Here is a 21,363-nt window from a genome sequence, read left to right as displayed (position 1 = left end):
CAGGATTGAATTAATTATCACCAGGAAACTTTTTATACTTAAATATGCCTAAGATAATTGTAGACTCTTGAAATTTGAACCAACACCAGCTACTGAGTCTCAGTCATGGTGAACCCAACATCCTTCTTGCCTCATTTGGAGGGGCACTCTGCCGGCCATGGTGTTTGCAGAGACCCACGGGGAGGCGGGGGATGGATAGCTCAGAGTCCTTGGGGAGGAGGAAACAGTGACCAAATTACATAGACAAGTCAGTGGGAATCGGGACAGCTTTGATGAAGAACATTTAGTCTTCCAATAACTCGGTAAGCATGGGTTGCTAACTTACCTTGTGATGAGCAAGCTGTAGACACTGGAGCCAATTTGGTTTTTGGTTTTCATTTGTTTTATTTGTATGTTTTTTAGAATTATTTTGTTTATGTGTATGAGTATTTCACCTGCATATATGTATGCACACCAGACAAGTGCTTGGTTCCCAAGGAGGCCAGAAAGGGGACATCAGTTCCCATGGAGTTACAGACATTGTGAGCTACCAAGTAGGTGCTGGGAACAGAAGCTGGGTCCTCTGAAAAAGTACTGAGTACTCTTAACTGAATCATCTCTCAAGTCCTGTTTGTTAGTTTTGAGACAGGGTCTCCCTTTTATAATCCAGACTGAACTAGAACTCTCTACGCAGCTCAGGCTGGCCTCAAATTCATGGTTATTCTCCTGTTTCAGCCTCCCAAGTGCTAGGATTACAGGCATGTACAACATGATCATCTGGGGCTGCAGTTTTGAAGAGAATGAACAAAATTTTTTCCAGCATGGAGGTTCAGTTCCAGCAGGGGTGAGGACAGAAGGATCAACAGAGGGAATGGGGGACAAGGGACAACTTTTTTTTTTTTTTTTTGGTTTTTCGAGACAGGGTTTCTCTGTGGCTTTGGAGCCTGTCCTGGAACTAGCTCTGTAGACCAGGCTGGTCTCGAACTCACAGAGATCCGCCTGCCTCTGCCTCCCAAGTGCTGGGATTAAAGGCGTGCGCCACCACCGCCCGGCCAAGGGACAACTTTTTTAAGGGTTCCCAGAAGACTTCAGTAGGATGGTTGTATTTGAGCAAAGACCTGAGAAGGGGAGAAAGTGCCCCCACCTTTCTTCCTTGAGGAGAAAGTGTCTAGGCCCAAGAAACAGCAGCACAAAGGCCCTGAGGCCCCCACCTTTCTCCTTTGACAAGGGACTGATTATGATGTCTGATTTTTTTTAATGTTTTATTTATTTTTACTGTATGTACATTAGTGTTCTGCCTGAATGTATGTCTGTATGAGGGTGTCAGATTCCACAGAACTGGAACTATAGACAATTGTGAGCTGCCATGTGGGAGCCGGGAATTGAACCTGGATCCTTTGGAAGAGCAGCCAGAGCAGCAGTGAGTTAAGAGCCATCTCTCCAGCCTCATGATATTTGATTTTAAATGTCAACTTTCTGTGATTTAGAATTGCCTGAGCAGGATCCCTGAGCTGAGGAATTACCTTGACTGCCTTAATTGATATGGGAAGACCCACCCCAAATATGGGCGGCGCCTTCAAGTGGCAGCCAAATCAAAAATCTACGCGGAAGAAGGAAGATAGTTCAGCCTTTGCGCCCCTGACCTTCCGGCTTGCGGCCATTTAATCTACCTTGTTGCTGTCACCCCGACGATTCCTTCACTCAAGTCAAAATCAGTGTTTCCCGGCTTCCACCATTGACTGAGGACCGGACACCCTCCGGGTCCTCAGAACCATCTTGGGACTGCTGAGGCACCCGGCATGTCCTGAGGATTTCCCAGGTGGGTGCTCAGCCATAAGATGGCTGTTGCTACTACTTCGCCTGTATTGCATAGGCTAATTTAATAAATGCATATATGTGTGTATGCGTTTGGTCTCTTAGTTCTGATCCTCTGGAGCACTGGTTCTCAACAGGGGTCGCCTAAGACCATCGGAAAACACAATTATTTACATTGATTCATAACCATAGCAAGATTATAGTAATGAAGTAACAACAGAAATAATTTTATGGTTGAAGGTCACCACAACATGAGGGTCACAGCATTAGGAAGGTTGAGAACCACCGCTCTAGAAAACCCTGACTAATTTACTAATATGTACTATTATGGTGGGGGTTTTTGCGGGGGGGGGGGGTGTTTGCTTGGTTCTTTGTTTTTGTTTTGTTGTTGTTCTTGTTGTTTTTTGAGACAGGGTTTCTCTATATAATAATAGCCTTGGTTGTTTAGAACTAGTTCTGCAGACCAGGCTGGTCTTGAACTCACACAGATCCACCTGCCTCCTGAGTGCTGCAATTAAAGGCATGCACTATCATGCCTGGCTTTCTCCTCTCTTTGTTGATAATTAAAATTATGAGATGGGTTCTGAGGTATCTTGACAAGATAAAACCAGGAGCCACCAGAATGGTACAAACAGTAATGTCGTGGGGAGCTTTCTGATGAGAGTCCTGGAAATCGGTAGTTTTCGGCTGACAAGGGAAAACAACCTTAAGTAAGCGTTACCTGTGCTGAAATCGATTCTCCACAGGCAGAAGTTTCAGCCAGACTCAGTGTGGAAGGGTTCCCCGCCTCCCCCCCCCCCCACACACACACACACTTCCCCATCTTTTTGTCCTGCTTCAGTTTTGGATGAACACTTGAAGACCCCAGTTCTCCCTTAGCCCTGTGTTGTCTCGGGTGCCCTGCCCAGACTCAAAGCGCAGAGCTCAGGAAATCCGGAGAGAAGGGAGAGGGGGCCTCGAGCCAGGGTGCCACAATGCCCAGCCCTCTAAGACCCCTGAGGCAGGAAGGTCGCTGGCTCACCAGTTTCCCTCAACCTCCTTCCTGAGAGGAAGGGGCTGCCTGTGTCCCCCTGAGGGTGAGGGCCCAGGGTAGGGCAGGAGGGAAGCCAGGAAGGTGTCGCAATCCTGGGTCCCCTGGCCTGTCATTAACGACGAAGCTAGAAAGAGAAGTTTCAGGAACTTGTCCGAAGAAGAGAGGAGCAAGAGAAGAGAGACCGAGCACCGAGGCTGGGCACATCGCCCTAGCCCCAGTGTAAGTAGGGGAGGGTGGATGGAGTCCTGGAGGCCCCAGACCATTCCCTAGCATTGCCAGGGCCACATCAGGGGGCCTACAACAGGTGATCCATGGGACCTGGGAGTCTCTGTGTGTGACATGGGGAAGTCAGACAGCTGAATGTCTTTGGAAACAGGAGCTGAACTCGGGAGTGAGCCTATCTCTCCTGGAATCTCTGACCCTCAGATATGTTCTAGAGGCCCCAGATCTGCCTCGGTTCCCTCTTGGCTACTCCCTGTTTTCAGCCCTTTGGCATGCCTCCTCTCCGCAAGTAAGGCTGTCTGGGAGTCCCTGGGCCTCTGTCTCCTCTCCCAGTTCCCTTTGCCTTTTTAAACAGTTGCTACAAGACTTCGCCTGCTGGGCCTCTCTGCTTCTCTAGATCCACTGGGCTAGCTTTCGAAACCTGCCTCTCCACCTCTCTCTTGCAGTGCCCCAGCCTCGTCTTGTTGTTAAAGTGTGTGGCTCTCAAGTAGTCGAGGCTTATCTTCATGTAAGCAGATAAGAACCTAGAACTTCTGACCCTCCCGCATTCCAAGCGCTGTGAATGACTACGGGCCTGCACCACCCTGCCTGGTTCTCAGTGTGGTCCTGGGGATCAAGCTTAGGCCTTTGTGTGTGCTAGACAAGCGGTCTACCAAACTGAGCCACATTCCCATCTGCTTTATGAAATAGGTTCTCACTAAGATGCTCAAACTCGATTTGAATTTCTTCTATAGCCCAGGCTGGCCTTGAACTTGCAATACACTTGCCTCCACTTCCAAGGTAGCTGGGATCTCAGACCCATGCCGCTGGGCCAGACTCTACCTCAGTCTATGTGTCTCTCTGCGTGTCTTTTGCCCCCAACCCATCTACCCATCTATCTATCCATCAATCCATCCGTTCATCCGTCCCTATCTTTATCTCTATCACACTTGGGAAGCCTTCTCCTTTAGTTTAGTCCCGATGTCCCCTTCCTTCCTCTCTTCCCACTGACAGAATTTCTAAAGAGCAGGAAGGGAGAAGGGAACCAAGGGGGAAGGTTGGCAATGACGAGCAAAGGAGAGCTCTGACAGCAAGAAGAGGGGCTGCTGTAGCAGCCGTGGCTTATGGCATCAGCTGTGTCAGTTGGCACAGTGAGAGCGGCTGCAGAGTCCAGCAGAGACGCCGAGAGTGACGGGAGTGGCCGAACCAGGCAACGCAGTAAGGTGGCTGTTCCAGGAGGCTGTGCTGGTTCCATTGGCTGCAAGAGAGCCCGGTCCCCAAGCACAGTGTCAATGACTTTAATCTTAACTGACTCTCTCTGTCATTATAGCACTACTGAGACATGAGTGTTACTGTTCGTTGTCTTTCCACAAATGGAGAAACTGAGGCTCAGAAAGGTGAAGGAGCTCATCCAAGTTCACCAGGCAGGTAAGTGTTGGAGCCAGGGTCAGAACTGGGTTCCCAGCCTCCTTGCATACAGTAAATGGAGGCTCCAACAGGCCCACACTCCTACTCCCCTGGGACCACTCCCAGGGCTTTGTAGCTGATGTACTGATGCCAATCATGCCAGCTCCAGACAACCTAGGGAGGATGCCTGGTCTTTTCTGCATTCGGTTGCCTGCTTTCGACATATGTCTGTGGGAAGGATAAGGTGGTACCAGGTATGGGCTAGACCTAGGTACAACCACAAATGAGTGGAGCCGGGAACCAGCATCCTGAGCCCTGGGGGCTAAGTCTTTCCCACTCTGTGCATGTGTGTGCGTGTGGTAGTGGGAGACAGTCAAACTCGTGTGCAGATGTGAGATTCTTTTCTTAGTTAAGGTTTGCTATTACTGTGATAAAACACCCTGGCCAAAAGCAACTTGGAGAGGAAAGGGTTTATTTCAGCTTATCCCAGGCAATAGTCCTTCACTGAAAGAAGTCAGGGCAGGGACTTGAGGCAGGCACTGAAGCAGAAGCCATGAAGGAGTGCTCTTACTGGCTTGCTCCCCACAGTTTGCTCAGCCTGCCTATAAGGCACCAGAACCACCAGTCCAGGGGTGACGCTGCCCACAGAGATCTGAGTCCTCCCCACATTGAGCATCAATCAAGAAAATGTACCACAGGCTTGCCCACAGGCTAATCTGGTGGGGGCATTTTCTTAACTGAGGGCCCCTCTCCCCAGATGACTCTAGCTTGTATTAGGTTGACACAAAACTAGCCAGCATGGTTACTAAGCAAGATTAGTAGACAGAAATGTCCTGGGCAAGAGGTAAGAAAAGTTTGTGTTAGTAGTGGCTCTGATCCCTGTTCTTTCTGGGAGGCAGGTTTCACCTTAGTGATACACACACACACACACACACACACACACACACCACTCCCTTAATGCCAGCCGGAAGAAAGCCCTTGGTTTAGTTTGAATTCTCTCAGGTCTTTCTCTTGAAGTCCTAGGCAGTAGAGGCCAATGTTACCTCCATGTTGCAAACACTGAGGCTCAGAGGTTAAATAACCTGCCCAAACTGTGGCAGAGCAAGGATGAGCCTCAGCTCTGCTGCAAAGCTTGTTCTTAGGCATCTCTCACTGTCTCCAGGTAAGCACCAAGTTGTCACAATGATGGGGCTGGGAGCCTGCGCCCTGACCGGAGTTGCCCTGATCTTCTTGCTACTCCCTAAAAGTAAGTGGGGGACTGCGGAGGAGGATTAAAAGGGAGGCACAGGTCCCCAGGCTGCTGTGTGTCAGGCCCTGGGAGCGGGGCAATGACAAAACAGCCAGGGTCTCTCTACATCACAGAATTTAGGGCAGCAGAGCAATCACAATTCCAATTACAAAGGAATGGAAGAACTCCAGGGTACAGTTGGGCTCACGGAGACGCACACATGCTAACCTGCTGAGAGAGGGCCGGAAGAGCACCGTGAAGGGGGAGCAAGGTGTGCAAAGGTCCACAGTCATTTCAGGAATAGACCCAGTGTCTGAGCTGAGCTAGGGAGAGTGAGGCGAGGAGCTGTGTGAAGGGGGAGGAACTGAGTGTCCTGACCTGAGAGCAAAGGTTCTGCACGCACAATTGTGTGAGGATGCCTGAGCCTCTAAGCTGGGCGGTGGTGGCACACGCTTTAGTCCCAGCACTCAGGAGACAGAGGCAGGTGGATCTCTGTGAGTTCTAGGCCACCTTGGTCTACAGAGTGAGTTCCAGTCAGGGGTACACAGTGAAACCCTGTCTCAAAACAAAACAAAAACAAAAAAAAAGAAAACCATCTGATTCTCCCAGAGACACAAAGGTAGTACTAGATAAGGAAGGAAAACAAGCCTGGTACTGACTTACTGTAGACCATCATTGAGACTTACTGCCAGTAATTAGGCTCTTAATAAAGCCAGCCACCTGGCCACGGGAGGCTGGAATATGACGGAGATCCAACAGCAGGCCACAGAACAGAGGAAATTCCTTCAGAATGGAGGGGTCTCTGAGTTTAGCAGATTAGTGGTAGTGCTGACTAAGATATAAGGCTATAAAGTCGGAAGCTAGTCCTATTGTCCTACCCTGACTCAAGGCTGTTACATGCCAGGATCTTAGCAGCTTCAGGAAGGTACTTAGATAGGATGTCAGGTATGACTGAAGCACTCTGCAGGGCAACTCTGGGATCTAACTGGTAGGAACTGCTTTTCATCGCCATTCACAGATGAAAGTCGGAAGACGCGGGGAGTCCCACTTACATAGACGAGGGTCGCTAATAATAAGCAAGGCCATCTAGCCCCTGTGTCTAAGCTCATCACCCATCACATCAGCCTGCCTTTGCAGGCAGTCACACGCCTTTGAAGTGTCACAATCAAGACACTTACAATCAGATCTGAATTTGGCAAGGATTGCGGTGGCCTTGGGGGTTCTTATCACTCTGATTGTGGCTTTCACTACCTATCCAGTCCCTCCCTAGTGAGGAATTGGAGCTGCCAGAGAAGAAGAATAGAGACCGCATTCATAACTGCATTCAGGGAGGGCACAGGGATACAAATGTTCACATCCCAGGAAGGGTTTCTACCACAGGGCGTGTTCACATCACAGGAAGCATCCACACCAAGGGGCACACTCACGTGATAGGAAGTGTTCATAGCCCCGGGGAGTATTCACACCACAGGAAGTGTTCGTGCTTCTGGGGGTGTTCACACCTCAGGGGAATGCTCACTCTGTAAAGAGGGTTCACACCGATGGACGTTGGCCAACTGAAATCAGGAGCTGCTTTTCTCTGAAGAGGCCACTGATAACCATTTACAGACACATGGTTGGTTGTCTCTCGCTCTCTCGACAGCGCATCTTATAGGCATCGCACTTACTTCTTCAAGTTTGGTTCCGGTGTCTTCCAAATGGGAGGGTGAGAAGATAAAGGGGGTCTCTGAGGCTAGGAGTCCAGAGGTCTTGACATGGCCCATGGTGGCCTGGCAAAGGAATCATTCAGGACCCACCTTCTATCAATCCAGGTCCGGAGAGCTGCGGGCACATCAGGCTCTCAGTCCCCATTGTCCGTCTTGGGGACCCTCTCATGGCCTCCTGCACCATCAGCCCAAACTGCAGCAAACTAGACCAAGAGCCACAGATCCTATGGAGACTGGAAGATGGACCAAACCAGCCTGGACACAGACAGCGGAGACTGCCTGACGGGACCCAGGAATCCATCATCACTCTGCCACGTGTGAACCGCACCAAGACCTTTATCTTCTGCCTAGTGCCATGGGGCAACAGCTTCCAGGTCCTGGATCAAGCTGAACTTCAGGCAGGCTGTAAGTCCCTCCCACCAGCCACCCATCTGCTTCCAGCCCTTCTGCCAGAAAGAACCAGGGAGAACAACGACCCTTTGTGAGCATGACGGAGGATATTGTTCATCCTATCAGGTGTTGTTATTTAAGCCCGTTCTTCAGATGAGGAAACTGACGTTTAGTGAGGACAAGCGCCTTCCTGAAGGCCATACTCCCAAGGGTTCCTTGCAGAAATACTTGTCTGCATGGCTGTTTAACAAGCTAGGACCTTGGTCCAAAGAGGGGATCATTTCCAACTCTTAAGTCCAGACCCAGTTTTCTTTCCAAATTGAGCAGAATGGTGTTTGTGTCAAGCTAAGGTATAAGGAATAAATAAAAACCAAGGCATGCTGGCACATCTTTAATCCCAGCAGAAGAAGGTGACTCTCTGTGGATTTTTTCCCTTCAAGACAGGGTTTCTTTTTTTTTTCTTTTTGTTTGTTTTTGTTTTGTTTTGTTTTTTGAGACAAGGTTTCTCTGTAGCTTTTGGAGCCTATCCTGGAACTAACTCTTGTAGGCCAGGCTGGCCTCTAACTCCCAGAGATCCACCAGCCTCCACCTCCTGAATGCTGAGATTAAAGGCATGTGCCACCGCTGCCTGGCAAGACAAGGTTTCTCTGTGTAACCCTGGCTATCCTGGAACTCACTCTGTAGACCAGGATGGCCTCGAACTCACAGAGATTCTTCTGCCTCTGCTTCCCAGGATTTCTGTGATTTTGAGGACAACTTGATCTACATAGAGAGTTCCAGGGCTGCTAAGGCTACATAGTGAGACCCTGTCTATTCTACCCCCACAAAAAAAAAAATTAGTGCTAGGGCTGGGGATGCAGCCCCATAGCAGACTACATACTTAAAAAGAACACGGCCCTGGGTTCCAATCCTAGCACCCCACCAGTCAATAAGAGCCAGGTGTGGTGGCACACTTCTGGGATCCTAGTACTTGGAAGCTGAGACAGGAGGATGGCAAATTAGAAATTAGCCTGTGTTGTATCATGAGACCTGTCTCCAAAAGAAAAGAGAGCAGTGATCACCGTACCCCCCGCCTGCCTGATCACAGTTGTGAGCGCCCTATACACTGGAAATGGGACAAACCTTTTGAGACCTCAAAGCCCACCCTTTGTGACACACCTTCTCCAACAAGCCTCCCAAAACCAGTCCACCAACCAGGAACTAAGTATTCAAACATGAGCATCTGGGAAAGGGGGCATTCTCAATCTACAGCCCACAGCCCTTAAAGAAACCCAGGAAAGAAGTTGATTATCATCACCCCTCTTTACAGATGAGGAAACAGAGGTACAGGAGCAGTTCAGTCATGTGAGGATCAAATGGCTAATGATTGACCAAACCAGAATGAAATCCAGGCTGTCTGACAAAGACACCACCAGGCTGCTGAGGGTCTGGGATGCTTGCCCCTGTACCTGACAGTAACGTAGCTGCCCTTACAGGCCCACACTGCAGAGGGAACAGTCCAGCCCAAGGAAGTAAGGCCACAGGTGTACACCCCACCCATGAAGGCTCCTAACATTCTTCCCACCCTATCCAGATCATCCTGCCAGCCCCTCCAACTTATCCTGCCTCATGTACCTCACCACCAACAGACTGGTCTGCCAGTGGGAACCAGGTCCTGAGACCTACCTGCCCACCAACTTTACCCTAAAGAGCTTCAGGTACATAGGGTTTCCTTGCCAGCCCCTTCCTCCAGGTCCTGGGTTGGGACACAAGTCACTGTGGGGATGGGGAGCCAGTGGCAAAGACAAGAGGGGGGCCTTGCCTTCTTCCTCTGCTTGACACCTAAGCCCGGCCTCTTGGCAGGAGCCGTGCCGACTGTCAGTACCAGGAGGACTCCATCTTGGACTGTGTGCCCGAGGACAGGCAGAACACCTGCTCCATCGCCCGCAAACACCTGTCCCTCTACCAGAATATGGTCATCTGGGTGCAAGCAGAGAACGCGATAGGGATCAGCGAGTCCCCAAAGCTGTGCCTTGACCCCATGGATGTTGGTGAGCGATACCGGGTGTGAGAAGGGGGAGAGAGAGCCCCAGACTGGGAGAGCCAGAGGGGCTCAGGGAGGAAACACAAAACTAGGCACAGACAGGAAGATTTGGGGAGACCTGGAAAAAGCGGAGAAGAGAGACATGAGGAGCAGAGGCTAGGTTCATACTCTCATCATTATTTATTCATTCACTGGTTTTTCAAAACAAGGTTTCTCTCTGTAGCCCTTGCTATCCTGTAACTCACCCTGTAGACCAGGCTGGCCTAAAATGTGCCACCGCCACCCGACTCTTCTTACTTATTTATTTATTTATAGGGGCACATATTATATCATGGTTACATATCATGGGGCACGTGTGGAGGCCAGAGGAACTTTCTGGAATCCTTCTTTCCTTCTACCTTGAAGCAGGGTCTGTCTTGTCTCTGCTGCTATTCTTGTACTTCAGGCGATATAGCCGAGGGGCCTCAGGGTGTTCCTCCTGTGTTCACCTCCCAGTTTACCACAATGGTGCTTGTGTTATAGATGTGCGCCATTGTACTGGGCTTTTTTTTTTTCCTTTTGTTTTTTTATTTTCAAGACAGGGTTTCTCTGTAGCTTTGGAGACTGACCTGGAACTAGCTCTTGTAGACCAGGCTGGCCTCGAACTCACAGAGATCTGATTGCCTCTGCCCCCCGAGTGCGGGAATTAAACAAAGGTGTGCGCCACCACTGCCTGGCTGCACTGGGCTTTTTGACATGTATTTTGGGACTAAACTAGAACTTGGGTTGTCAGGCTTGTGTAAGTAGCACTTTGCTTCAATAAGCCATCACCCCAGCCTTCAACTGATTTCTCAAAGTAATTAATTACCCGCCCCCCGCCCCGTGCCCACACACACACCCCTACTAGGCTGTGGCCATCCTAAAGATACAGCAGTGAGCAAAACTTCAGACATCCATCCTCAGAATATTACAATGTCTGATGACTTTAGAAGTTGACAACTAAGTAGATCCTTGGAGGAAGTGAGGGACCAAGCCGCTGGATAGCTGGAAAGAAAATGCTAGAAGCAGATGTAGCAACCAGTTCAAAGTCCCTGAGATAGGCCTTCACCTAGTGAGAAACACAGACCCCAAACCCAAACACAGCTGGAGCTGTGGAGCCAGAGAGGAAAAGATATTGAAAAAGATCCAGGAGGAAGGGGGCACTAAGACAGAGCCCTCCCCAGGAGGCACGGAAAAGTTTGACAACCCAACCCCTTGCAGTGAAATTGGAGCCTCCTGTGCTGCAGGCCCTGGATGTTAGCCATGATCTAGTCCCACGCCAGCCAGGCTGCCTGTGGCTGAGCTGGAAGCCATGGGAGCCCGGTAGATTCATGCAGCAGGAGTGTGAACTCCGCTACCAGCCACAGCTTAGAGGAGCCAACTGGACACTGGTGAGGCAGAAGACGACCTTGAGATGGAGGTGGGGCATTGAGAGGGGGCAAGTTGAATTGAGTCAGTGTCACCTCCCACACACCAGGTGTCCCACCTGCCTTCCAGCGAGGACCAGTTCAAGCTCTGTGGGCTTCACCGGGCTCCAGTATACACCCTGCAGATTCGGTGCATCCGCTCCCCTCTGCCTGGACTCTGGAGCAGCTGGAGCCCCGCCCTGCAGCTAAGGCCCACCATTAAAGGTGAGAAGCCAGGAGTGACCATCAGAGCCTAGTCCGGTCCCCAGGACCCTTTCCAACAAAACTCTCTCATCTCCTCCCGTCCACAGCCCCCACCATCAGACTAGACACATGGTGGCAGAAGAAGCAACTGGGTCCCGGGATAGAGAGTGTGCAACTGTTCTGGAAGGTGACTCTCTGAGACCCCCCCTCCCACCCTCAACAGAGCCCCCAAGGTAGGGCTCAAGAGTGCAGGGTGCCTGAAAGGCTGGGAGACAGTTTGCATGCGTTTCACACATGCATCATGCATCATGCATCAGGAAGGTGCGTAGTGGCCTTGGGGAGAGACTGTAACAAGGGGTTCTGGAGTCACCTGTGCCCCAAAGGGTCCAGCCAGAGAATAGTTAAGCACCTGCTACGCATACTCACTGGCTTCTTCCTTCTTTCCCTCCTAGATCCTGCCACAGGGGAATAGAGGGAGGGGGAGAAGGGCCTCAGAGCCTGGTTCCTATGGCTGGCCCGTACACCCCAGGTTGAGCTACACAACTCCCTCACTGTATTCTTCCTCACCTGTCACAGCCAACACCCCTGCAGGAAGACAGCGGACGGATCCAGGGGTACCTGCTCTCTTGGAGTTCCTCGGATCAGCGAGGGCCGGAGAGGCACCTCTGCAACACCACAGAGCTCAGCTGTATCTTCTACCTGCCTTCGGGGGCCCAGAACGTGAGCCTTGTGGCCTACAACACAGGAGGGATCTCTACACCTACACCAGTGGTTTTCTTAGAGAACAAAGGTAGAGGGGGCCGGGCAGCTAAACAGCAGAGAGCATCATGGGAATTTGAAGGCTGGACCGCCTAGGCTCCTACCTGTCTAGTCCCACCAACTTGCTAACAGAGTGACCTGGCCTGGACAGGTGACCTCCCTCTCTGGCCCATGTTGACTCCAGAACCTGCAAGTAAATGCACTAACATGGTCTCTTGGGGGAAGGGAGCAGCCAACTTTGAGCCAACGTTTAAATTAGTATTGTTGGCCAGAACTAGGTTAATCTGAGAGAATATGCACACATACCTACACACATACACACACACACACACAGAGCTATGATTCCCACTTATAAGTTTATGTGTACATATGCATATGGCCACTGGCAGACAACCGCAGATGTCATTCTTCAGGAGCTGGCCACGATTTTGGAGACAGGATAGCCCACCGGTCTGAAACTCACTGATTAGAAGCTACTCTGTGGTTAGCCCCAGAAATCCACCTGTCTCTGTCACCTGTCTCGTCTTCCCGGTGCTAGGTTTATAAATGTCACATGCCTGTTTTGCTTGTTGTTTCCACATGGATTCTGGGAATCCAATTCCGGTTTTTTTTGTTTTGTTTTTTTTTTTTTTTTTGGTTTTTTCGAGGCAGGGTTTCTCTGTAGCTTTGGTGCCTGTCCCGGAACTAGCTCTTGTAGACCAGGCTGGCCTCGAACTCAGAGATCCGCCTGCCTCTGCCTCCCAAGTGCTGGGATTAAAGGCGTGCGCCACCACCGCCCGGCCTCCAATTCCGGTTTTTGTGCTTGCCTTACAAACACTTTATCAATTAAATGATCTCCCCAGTCCTGAGCTGTGTGATCCCTAATAAGCCTCTCTGCCTCTCTGTATCCCCCACTTTCACAGACTGATAAAAGGGAGACACCATCATGCCTCCCTGCCGTGATTGTTAGAGAACTCCATGAGTCACAGACATCAAGCTGAGTGGGGCCAGGAAGTAGCCACGGAGCAGGCTCTGTACGAGCTTGTTCTGGGTGCCCTCCTTTAACTCACACCAAGTCTACAAAGTGAGGACATCCTTGTTATCACTTCCACTTGGCAGATGAGATTGAGGCTCAGGTCTTGCTACACCCTGGATGGCAGGTCTTTCAGCAGCAGAGGCAGGATTTGAATCCATGTCCAGCACTGAGGCCTGCAACCTTTCCGTCTTTGCACCTGTTTCCCACTCCCTCTCCAGGTCCGGCTGTGACCAAACTCCATGCCATGGCCCAAGACCCAGATAGCATCTGGGTAGACTGGGAGGCACCCAGCATTCTGCCTCAGGGCTATCTGATTGAGTGGGGCCAAAAGTCCCTCAATAAGTCCTGGAGGATTGAGCCCAATGGAAACATCACTGGAATTCTGATACAGGGTGAGATGGGCCTAGGAGGGGGATTGGGTTGAGGGACAAGAAAAGGGAACAGAGTGGGTGGTGCTAGTCTCGAGGTAGTAAGCGCAGTTGGGACCTCTCTATAGAGGCAACCTCCCCAGACCTTTCTGAACCCTTACCTTGGGAAAGTTCTTCCTACATTCTAGCCAGATCCTTTGTCTAGCCCACACTCTGCTCCTATTCTAGTTCTCTGTCCTACTTTACCCTCATGACATCCATCAAATGAACTAAAAGAGATTTCTACCCTTAACCCCATGGTCAAAATCAGGCCATGCAGAAAGCAGATTCTGAGGCTGGGTGGCAGAGGTTGGCCTCGACCTTAGCATCATCCCCTCGTCTCTCTGCAGAAAACATAAGTCCCTTTGTGCTCTACGAAATCTTGGTGGCCCCTCTGTACCCAGGCATCGTAGGACCCTCTGCCCAAGTCTACACCTACTCTGGAGAAAAAGGTTTGTCTACCATCAGAATCCCCTCCTCTCTTCCTGGTTGGGCCCTGGCAACGAGAAGTGTGAGAAAATGGTACCCTTTTACTTCTGGCCCCTGAGAGGGGTGCTCTCCATCCTGCTTTATACTGGGTCCCCCAAAGCTGGGCACAATTCAGGAAATGGGGTAGAAGACAGGAAGCCATGCATTTGAGAGAGTCAGGGAGTGGGCAGTCTCACGGCATCAACCCATGGCCCAACAGAAATCCAGTGTCCCAGCTGATAGACTTGAATGGAGTCCCTGACATGATTCAGAGTGGCAGAAATCAGATACCAAGTCAGGAAAAAACAGATGTGGCAGAAATTGGAGAGCCAAGATTTGAGACAGAACTGGATTCAAACCTAGGCTCTGCCTCTGCGAGTCATAAAGGGCAAGGGAAATCAGATGAGATCCTGGGTGGCGGGGACTCCGGACAAAGTGGTGTATACCACCCTAGCGACTCTGCTGAGGTAGGATTACAATTTGGGGGCTAGTCTGAGCTATGCAGTGAGACCCCCATCTCAAACAAATCCCGTTTCCTCTTGGAAGGGATCTCTCTAGAGTCTCTCTCTCACACACATTTGCCTTTGTTTCGGAGGTTTGGAGTTTGACTTTTATTGTTTTTTTGCTGTTATCTTAATTCACTTATTACCATGTGTGCCTGAGGTGCACGAATGGATGCACACATGCCGAAGCGTCCGTGGAGGCTAGAGGGCAGCTTCGTACAGTCAGTCCCCTGCTTCCACTTCCGTGTGCTGTGTTAGATGGCTTTCATCATCACCTGGGTCTAGGGACCCTCAGCTGAGCCATTGCCCACAGTATATTGGTCTGTGATTATATCTATGAGAAATCATCTTTTTTTTTTTTTTTTTTTTTGATTTTTCGAGACATGGTTTCTCCGTAGCCTTTTGTGCCTGTCCTGGAACTAGCTCTGTAGACCAGGCTGGCCTCGAACTCACAGAAATCCTCCTGCCTCTGCCTCCCGAGTGAGAAATCACCCTAATGGATGACTGATGTGGTGGGACCTAGCCCACTATGGGAAGCACCATCCCTAGTTAGGTGGTGGGGAAGAACTGTATAAGAAAGTTAGATGCGCAAGTCAAAGAGTGAGCCTTCCTCCTTGGATTTGTGTTCTGACTTCCCTCAACAATGAATTACAACTGAAAGTGTGAGCTTGAAATAAGCTTTCCTCCCCAAGCCGCTTTTTGTCATGTATAGATCACAGCAGCGGAAAAGCGATATAGAGCTTGTAGGGTCCAGGGGTTGAACTCGGGTCTCCAGTCTTGCAGGCCAAGAACTTTACCGGCTGAGCCGTTTTGTTGGTTCCTTTTATATTTGTTTTAAAACAGGGTCTTACATCATAGCCCAGGCTGGCCTCGAACGCACAGCAATCCTCCTGCCTCAGTCTCCAGAGTGTTAGGATTATAGGCATGCACAGCTATACTCATCTCTGTGAACTCTCTTTTCTCAGTCATCTACGTCCAATCATGTATGTCCCAGGTTCTGGGTCCAAAAACTCACCAGAGCCTGGTCAGGTTCGCTTGCTCTAATCACATGAACCCTTCTCCCTCCCCCTCTCTCTCCACAGTCCTTCCCCATGCTCCAGAACTACATCTGAGGCACGTGGGCAGGACCTGGGCCCAGGTGGAGTGGGTACCTGAGACCCCTTGGCTCGGGATGATACCCCTCACCCACTACACCATCTTCTGGACCAATGATAAGAACCAGTCATTTGGTGAGTCTATCCTCAGCTCCCCACAAACCCGGGAGGCCTGGAAGGGGTATTCTTCAACAGAGACAGAGATGTTTTAGCACCCCAAACTGACCATATGCTCCACCCACAGCCATCGTCCTAAACATCTCCTTCCATGGCTATGTCCTGGACCACCTGGAACCTGCCCGTTTGTACCACGTCTACCTCATGGCTACCAGCCGGGCAGGGTCCTCCAACAGTACAGGCCTGACCCTGATGACCTTGGCCCTAGGTAAGGTCTGGGAAGATGCCCCACTTTGCCTAGAAATTTTGCCAGGTGTGGTGGCACACACCTTTAATCTCAACCCTGACACAGAGGCAGATGGAGCTCTGTGAGCATGAGGTCATTCTGATCTACAGAGAGAATTGCAGGCCAAGCAGGGCTACACAGTGAGAACTTCTCTCTCTCAAAAATAAATTAAGCCAGGCAGTGGCGACACATGCCTTTAATCCCAGCACTTGGGAGGCAGAGGCAGGCAGATCTCTGTGAGTTCGAGGCCAGCCTGGTCTACAAGAGCTAGTTCCGGGACAATCAGGGCTGTTACCCAGAGAAACCCCGTCTTGCAAAACCAAAAAAGAAAGAAATTCTGATTTTAAAGGAAGAGGAGGAGATTATGAAGGTGTGTTTTCTTTCTTTTTTTTTTTTTTAAGTTTAAAGAGGGAGGCCAGGTGGTGGTGCATGCCTTTAATCCCAGCGCTTGGGAGGCAGAGGCAGGTGGATCTCTGTGAGCTCGAGTCTAGCTTGGTCTACAAGAGCTAGTTCCAGGACAGGCTCCAAAGCCACAGAGAAACCCTGTCTCAAAAAACCAAAATAAATAAATAAATAAATAAATAAATAAATAAATAAATAAATAAATAAACAAATGGGAGAAAAGTGCAGGACGGTAGGGGCGCAGCCTTTGACCCCAGCACTCGGCTAGTCTGGTCTTAAAGTAAATTCCAGGACAACCAGAGCTTCACAGAAAATTCCTGTCTCAAAAAAGAAAACAGAAGGGCTGGAGAGATGGCTCAGTGGTTAAGAGCATTGCCTGTTCTTCCAAAGGTCCCGAGTTCAAATCCCAGCAACCACATGGTGGCTCACAACCATCTATAATGAGGTCTGGTGACCTCTTCTGGCCTGCAGACAGAATATTGTATACATAATAAATAAATATTAAAAAAAAAAAAGAAAAAAGAAAACAGAAATCCTTAATTTGGAGAGTTATAGGGTCCTGCCTTTGGGTCTGCCAGCCTGAAGGGGAGCCACAGCCTCACCAGTCTACCTCAACAGACTCCTGCCAGGATGCCTCTAACTTTTCCACTGTTGTTTGTCGAGACAGGGTTTCCCTATGTAGCCCTGGCTGTCCTGGAACTCACAGAGATCCGCCTCCCTCTGCCTCCCGAGTGCTGAGATTAAAGGCATGCGTCACCCCCGCCCGGCTAACTTTTCCCCTTTTAACCCCTTGTCATACAAGAAATTTTTACATAATTCTGAGTTCGTAAAACATGTCCAGATCAAACACTTACTGATAATAAACAATGCATTTATTTTGAAACAATTCTTTGGTATGCATATAAATTTTCATTTAATAAAGATGAACGCAAACCTGCTTACTAATGAGATGGCTGCGCTTGCTTCTCTTACACAGAAAATTAAATGTTGGCTGGGTGTGTGATACTGCAGGGCAAAGAACACCTTCAGCCACCTTCAGCATCTCTCAGAGTTAATCAATATTTTGATATTTTTACAACCATCAATGCTGAGAAAGACGCATTGCATAAATATATAGTACCAAATGGCAGACGTATGCTTAGGGCCATTTCAGAAATTGTTGAGAATTTTGGCCTAATCCCAAGCCAGAATTCATCCAACAATTTCTTCTTTTCTGTGAAAGTCAAGTCAGCAACTCAGACAGCAGTTCTTTAAATTAATCATTCTAATGTGATACAACCCAAAGATACACTGATTTGATATCCACACGCTGAGGATTGAGGGCAGGGAAATATTGAAAGTCTTTGTTTCCAGAATTAAACTATTACACTCCTGTAATGGCAGAAACCTTGTATGTACAGTAAACACACTGAGATTCTGAGGCCCATAGGGGATGATAGTCTTGAATGAGCCGAGATGTTTCAGGCGGTATCTGGTGATACTGTGCCATGTGATGGCATGCATGGCACAAAGTGCACGTGTGTGCTTAGAACCAAAGCTGCAGTGAACTTGCATGATGAAACACAGGTGAGCGCTGCCAGAAGCATGTTAGATGCATTAGTGTTTGGTTTTTATAAAGTTAAGTTTTGGGCTGGGCGGTGGTGGTGCACACCTTTAATCCCAGCACTTGGGAGGCAGAGGCAGGTGGATCTCTGTGAGTTCGAGGCCAGTGTGATCTACAAGAGCTAGTTCCAGGACAGGCTCCAACGCTACAGAGAAACCCTGCCTCAAAAAATAATTAATTAATTAATAATAATAATAATAATTTTTGGTTGTTATCCTTTTAAAAACCTTTAACTCCTGCCAAAATTTTACCATCCCCACATTTGGTTCCGCCATAGGATCATGACTCACGGTGGAAAAGCCACATACTAAATAAACTCTCCTTGCTTTCGCTCACCGCAGAGACATCTGAGCTACACATCTTCCTGGGCCTGCTTGTCTTCCTGATTTCTTTCGTCAGCCTCTGTGCGGCTGTCTGGTTCTGCTGCAAGCAGAGGTGAGAGTTTCCCAGACTTCCTGTTGCCCATGGGTGGGGAAGTCCCTCCCCGCCTTCCCAGACTTCCAACCCCAGTCTGGGAGTCTGTCCTTTCACCCCTTCCCCGCTTCAGCTGCCAGAGTAGGGCAAAGGATGATAAGCTGAGAGGGCACACCTGACCCAGACTTCACTCGCCCTCTTCTCCAGCAGGAAGAACTTCTTTTGGCCAAATGTGCCAGACCCAGCCCACAGCAGCTTGAGCTCCTGGGTGCCCACCATCATGACAGAGGTAATCAGGAGACAGAAAGCGATATATACCATGACTGGCAGATAAGGTACAGCCACTACAGGGATGCCCTTCTGAGGAACACACATCTGAGTCTCGTTTTCAACCAGAGATACCCCCCCACACACACACACATGCACAACCCACAGACACACACACTCCACTTTGAAGAGATGCAAACCTAAGTTTGACTCTCACTATGCTATGCAATGGATGCACAGGTGCTGTGGTGGGGTTAGGGGGTGGGAGGTGCTGCGGTGGGGTAGGAGGTTCTTTCGTGACAGACACAAGTCAAAAATGTTCAGACGCGAGACAAGTCTATCCCTTTGTGCTCTGCCACACAGCAGCAAGAGCGATCACCCAATTGCCTCATCTCAGGAAGGTACAATGGATGGGGCCGACATTGGAGATAGACCATGCCTCATTTTATTTCCCTGTGTTCAGGAAATCTTCCAGCTGCCCAGCCTCTGGGACACCAGCATGCCACCAATCACCAAGATCACTGTGCTGGAGGAAGATAAGAAGCTGACCAATTGGGATTCTAGTGACAACTCTCGGGCTAACAGCCTTCCCACCCTGGTTCAGGCCTACGTGCTCCAAGGAGATCCAAGAGCAAGTTCCAACCAGTTCCAACCCTCCTCTGGCACGAGTGACCAGGTCCTTTATGGTCAGGTGCTGGGAAGCCCCACCAGCCCAGGAGTAATGCGTTACCTTCGCTGTGATTCCACTCAGCCCCTTTTGGGGGGCCTCACACCCAGCCCTAAGTCCTATGAAAACGTCTGGTTCCATCCAAGACCCCAGGAGCCCTTTGTGGCCCAATCCCCAAGCCAGGAAGATGACTGTGTCTTTGGGCCACCATTTGATTTCCCCCTCCTGCAGGGGCTCCAGGTCCATGGAGTTGAAGAACAAGAGGGCTTCTAGGACTTTTTGGGTGCTTGAATCTTTTTTTTTTTTTTTTTTTGGGTGCTTGAATCTTGAAGGCCCGACCAGTTCAGAGGATAAGAGCCCTCCACTGAAATCTACTGGCCCTAAGAGAAGCAGAAAGAGCCAGTCTGCTCCATCCCTGGCCATTATTCCTCGCCTTCATCCCACCCTCCCCAGGCTGCACCCCCAGGATACACTCATACTCTAGATTCAGATAGATAACTGCTTCCAGCCTTCCACTCGCCTTTTGTGTTTCCCATCATTTCAGTTTGTTGAGCTGATTTTAGATTCTGAACTGGGGCTGGTATTTTCAGAATTCTTGCCAGACGTCGGGATACATGTCCGTCTTCCCAACAGGGAAGGAAGATGCAGGAAGCTTGCAAGTCCCAGGCCAGCCTGGGCTACAAAAGAAGCTCCTGTTTCAAAAATTAAGCAGAAGTTAAATAAATAACAAACTTTTTGTTACGTTCATCTATTTTGTTGGGATAGGGCTCTCACACCGAGGTCAGAAGACAGCTTTTGGGATTTGGTTCTGCCCTTCCAGTATGTGGATCCTGGGAACTGGACTCAAGGCTCAGTGGGAAACACCTTTGCCTGTGGAGCCATCTCATGGGTTCCAGAAAAGAATCCCTTGAGCATGGCTGAGTGTCTTTTCAAGGTCCAGCAATCAGAAAGATATTTCTCAGAATCATTCATTTATTTCTCCCTCTCTCCCTCCCTCCCTCCCTTCCTTCAACCAGCTCCTGCCTAGCATCTAAGTCCTGTGCTAGCATCAGAGATTCCAAAAGGACAGCTCAGTCCCCCATAGAGAGCTCCCATACTGGCACTGGAGACTTGAAACTGATTATCGGGAAACAGAGGCAAGACTTACTTGGAGCTGGGCGGTAGTGGCACAGCCTTTAATCCCAGCACTCGAGAGGCAGAGGCAGGAGGAACTCTGTGAGTTTGAGGCCAGCTTGGTCTACAAGAGCTAGTTCTAGGACAGACTCCAAAACTACAGAGAAATCATGTCTCAGGGGTGTTGGGGGAGAACCTTACTTGGGAGGAGTTGGAGTGCTGGGGAACACAGTGAAGCCAGGGAAGAGACTAGCCCTGCTGGTACCTATAACTCCAACACAGGAACGGTGTATATTTGAGGCCAAGTTGTGATACACAGCAAATCAAAAGCATCTCTCTCTCTCTTCTCTCTCTCATGTGGGGGTGGGGGCTGGAGGCTGGAGAGATAGCTTAGCAGTTAAGAGCACTGGCTTCTCTTCCAGAGGACCCAGGTTCAATTCTCAACTTCCACGCGGTGACTTATAACCATTTGTAATTCCTGCTTTGGGAGATCCACTGCCCTCTTCCGGCCTTCATGGCAGCAGACACATGGGTGATGCCCAGAAGTACACACAGGCAAAACACTTATACCCATAAAATAAAATCTTACAGTGTAGAACATTGGCCTAATAGTGTGAGTCTCGCAGCAGCATAGCTAGGTAGAAAAATCCCTTGCCAAACCAGAAACCTTTTTCCTAGGAGAAAAGAATGAGAAAAGAGCATCATTATTAAATAACATTAAGCCAGAATGTAATAAGGATAACTACAAAGATAAGCTTTACCCTTTTTTTTGAAAGACTTACTTATTTTTATGTACACGAGCGTTTGCCTGCCTATAAGTCTGTGTGCCACATGTATA

General features: G+C 49.6%; 1 protein-coding gene across 2 annotated transcripts; it reads left to right on the top strand.

Moving 5' to 3' along the window:
* The first annotated feature begins 2,982 nt into the window (after positions 1 to 2,982).
* Csf3r (colony stimulating factor 3 receptor) lies at positions 2,983 to 19,689 on the top strand. 2 transcript variants are annotated; one of them, XM_057784563.1, is made up of 17 exons: positions 2,983 to 3,046; positions 4,359 to 4,456; positions 5,598 to 5,681; positions 7,475 to 7,774; positions 9,333 to 9,456; positions 9,602 to 9,789; positions 11,022 to 11,191; positions 11,278 to 11,431; positions 11,518 to 11,597; positions 11,987 to 12,200; positions 13,403 to 13,576; positions 13,942 to 14,043; positions 15,645 to 15,791; positions 15,901 to 16,041; positions 18,406 to 18,499; positions 18,689 to 18,767; positions 19,209 to 19,689. In XM_057784563.1, exons 2-17 carry the CDS (start codon positions 4,402 to 4,404, stop codon positions 19,683 to 19,685), a joined length of 2,583 nt encoding a protein of 860 aa, XP_057640546.1. In that variant the 5' UTR covers positions 2,983 to 3,046; positions 4,359 to 4,401; the 3' UTR covers positions 19,686 to 19,689. The 2 variants fall into 2 exon arrangements, with proteins under 2 accessions (XP_057640546.1, XP_057640545.1); XM_057784562.1 differs by having other exon boundaries at positions 18,686 to 18,767.
* Positions 19,690 to 21,363: the final 1,674 nt, after the last annotated feature.

Source organism: Chionomys nivalis, chromosome 11, assembly GCF_950005125.1.
Source record: "Chionomys nivalis chromosome 11, mChiNiv1.1, whole genome shotgun sequence".
In the NCBI taxonomy this organism is placed as follows: domain Eukaryota; kingdom Metazoa; phylum Chordata; class Mammalia; order Rodentia; family Cricetidae; genus Chionomys; species Chionomys nivalis.
This window is presented reverse-complemented; position numbering and strand designations above follow the sequence as displayed.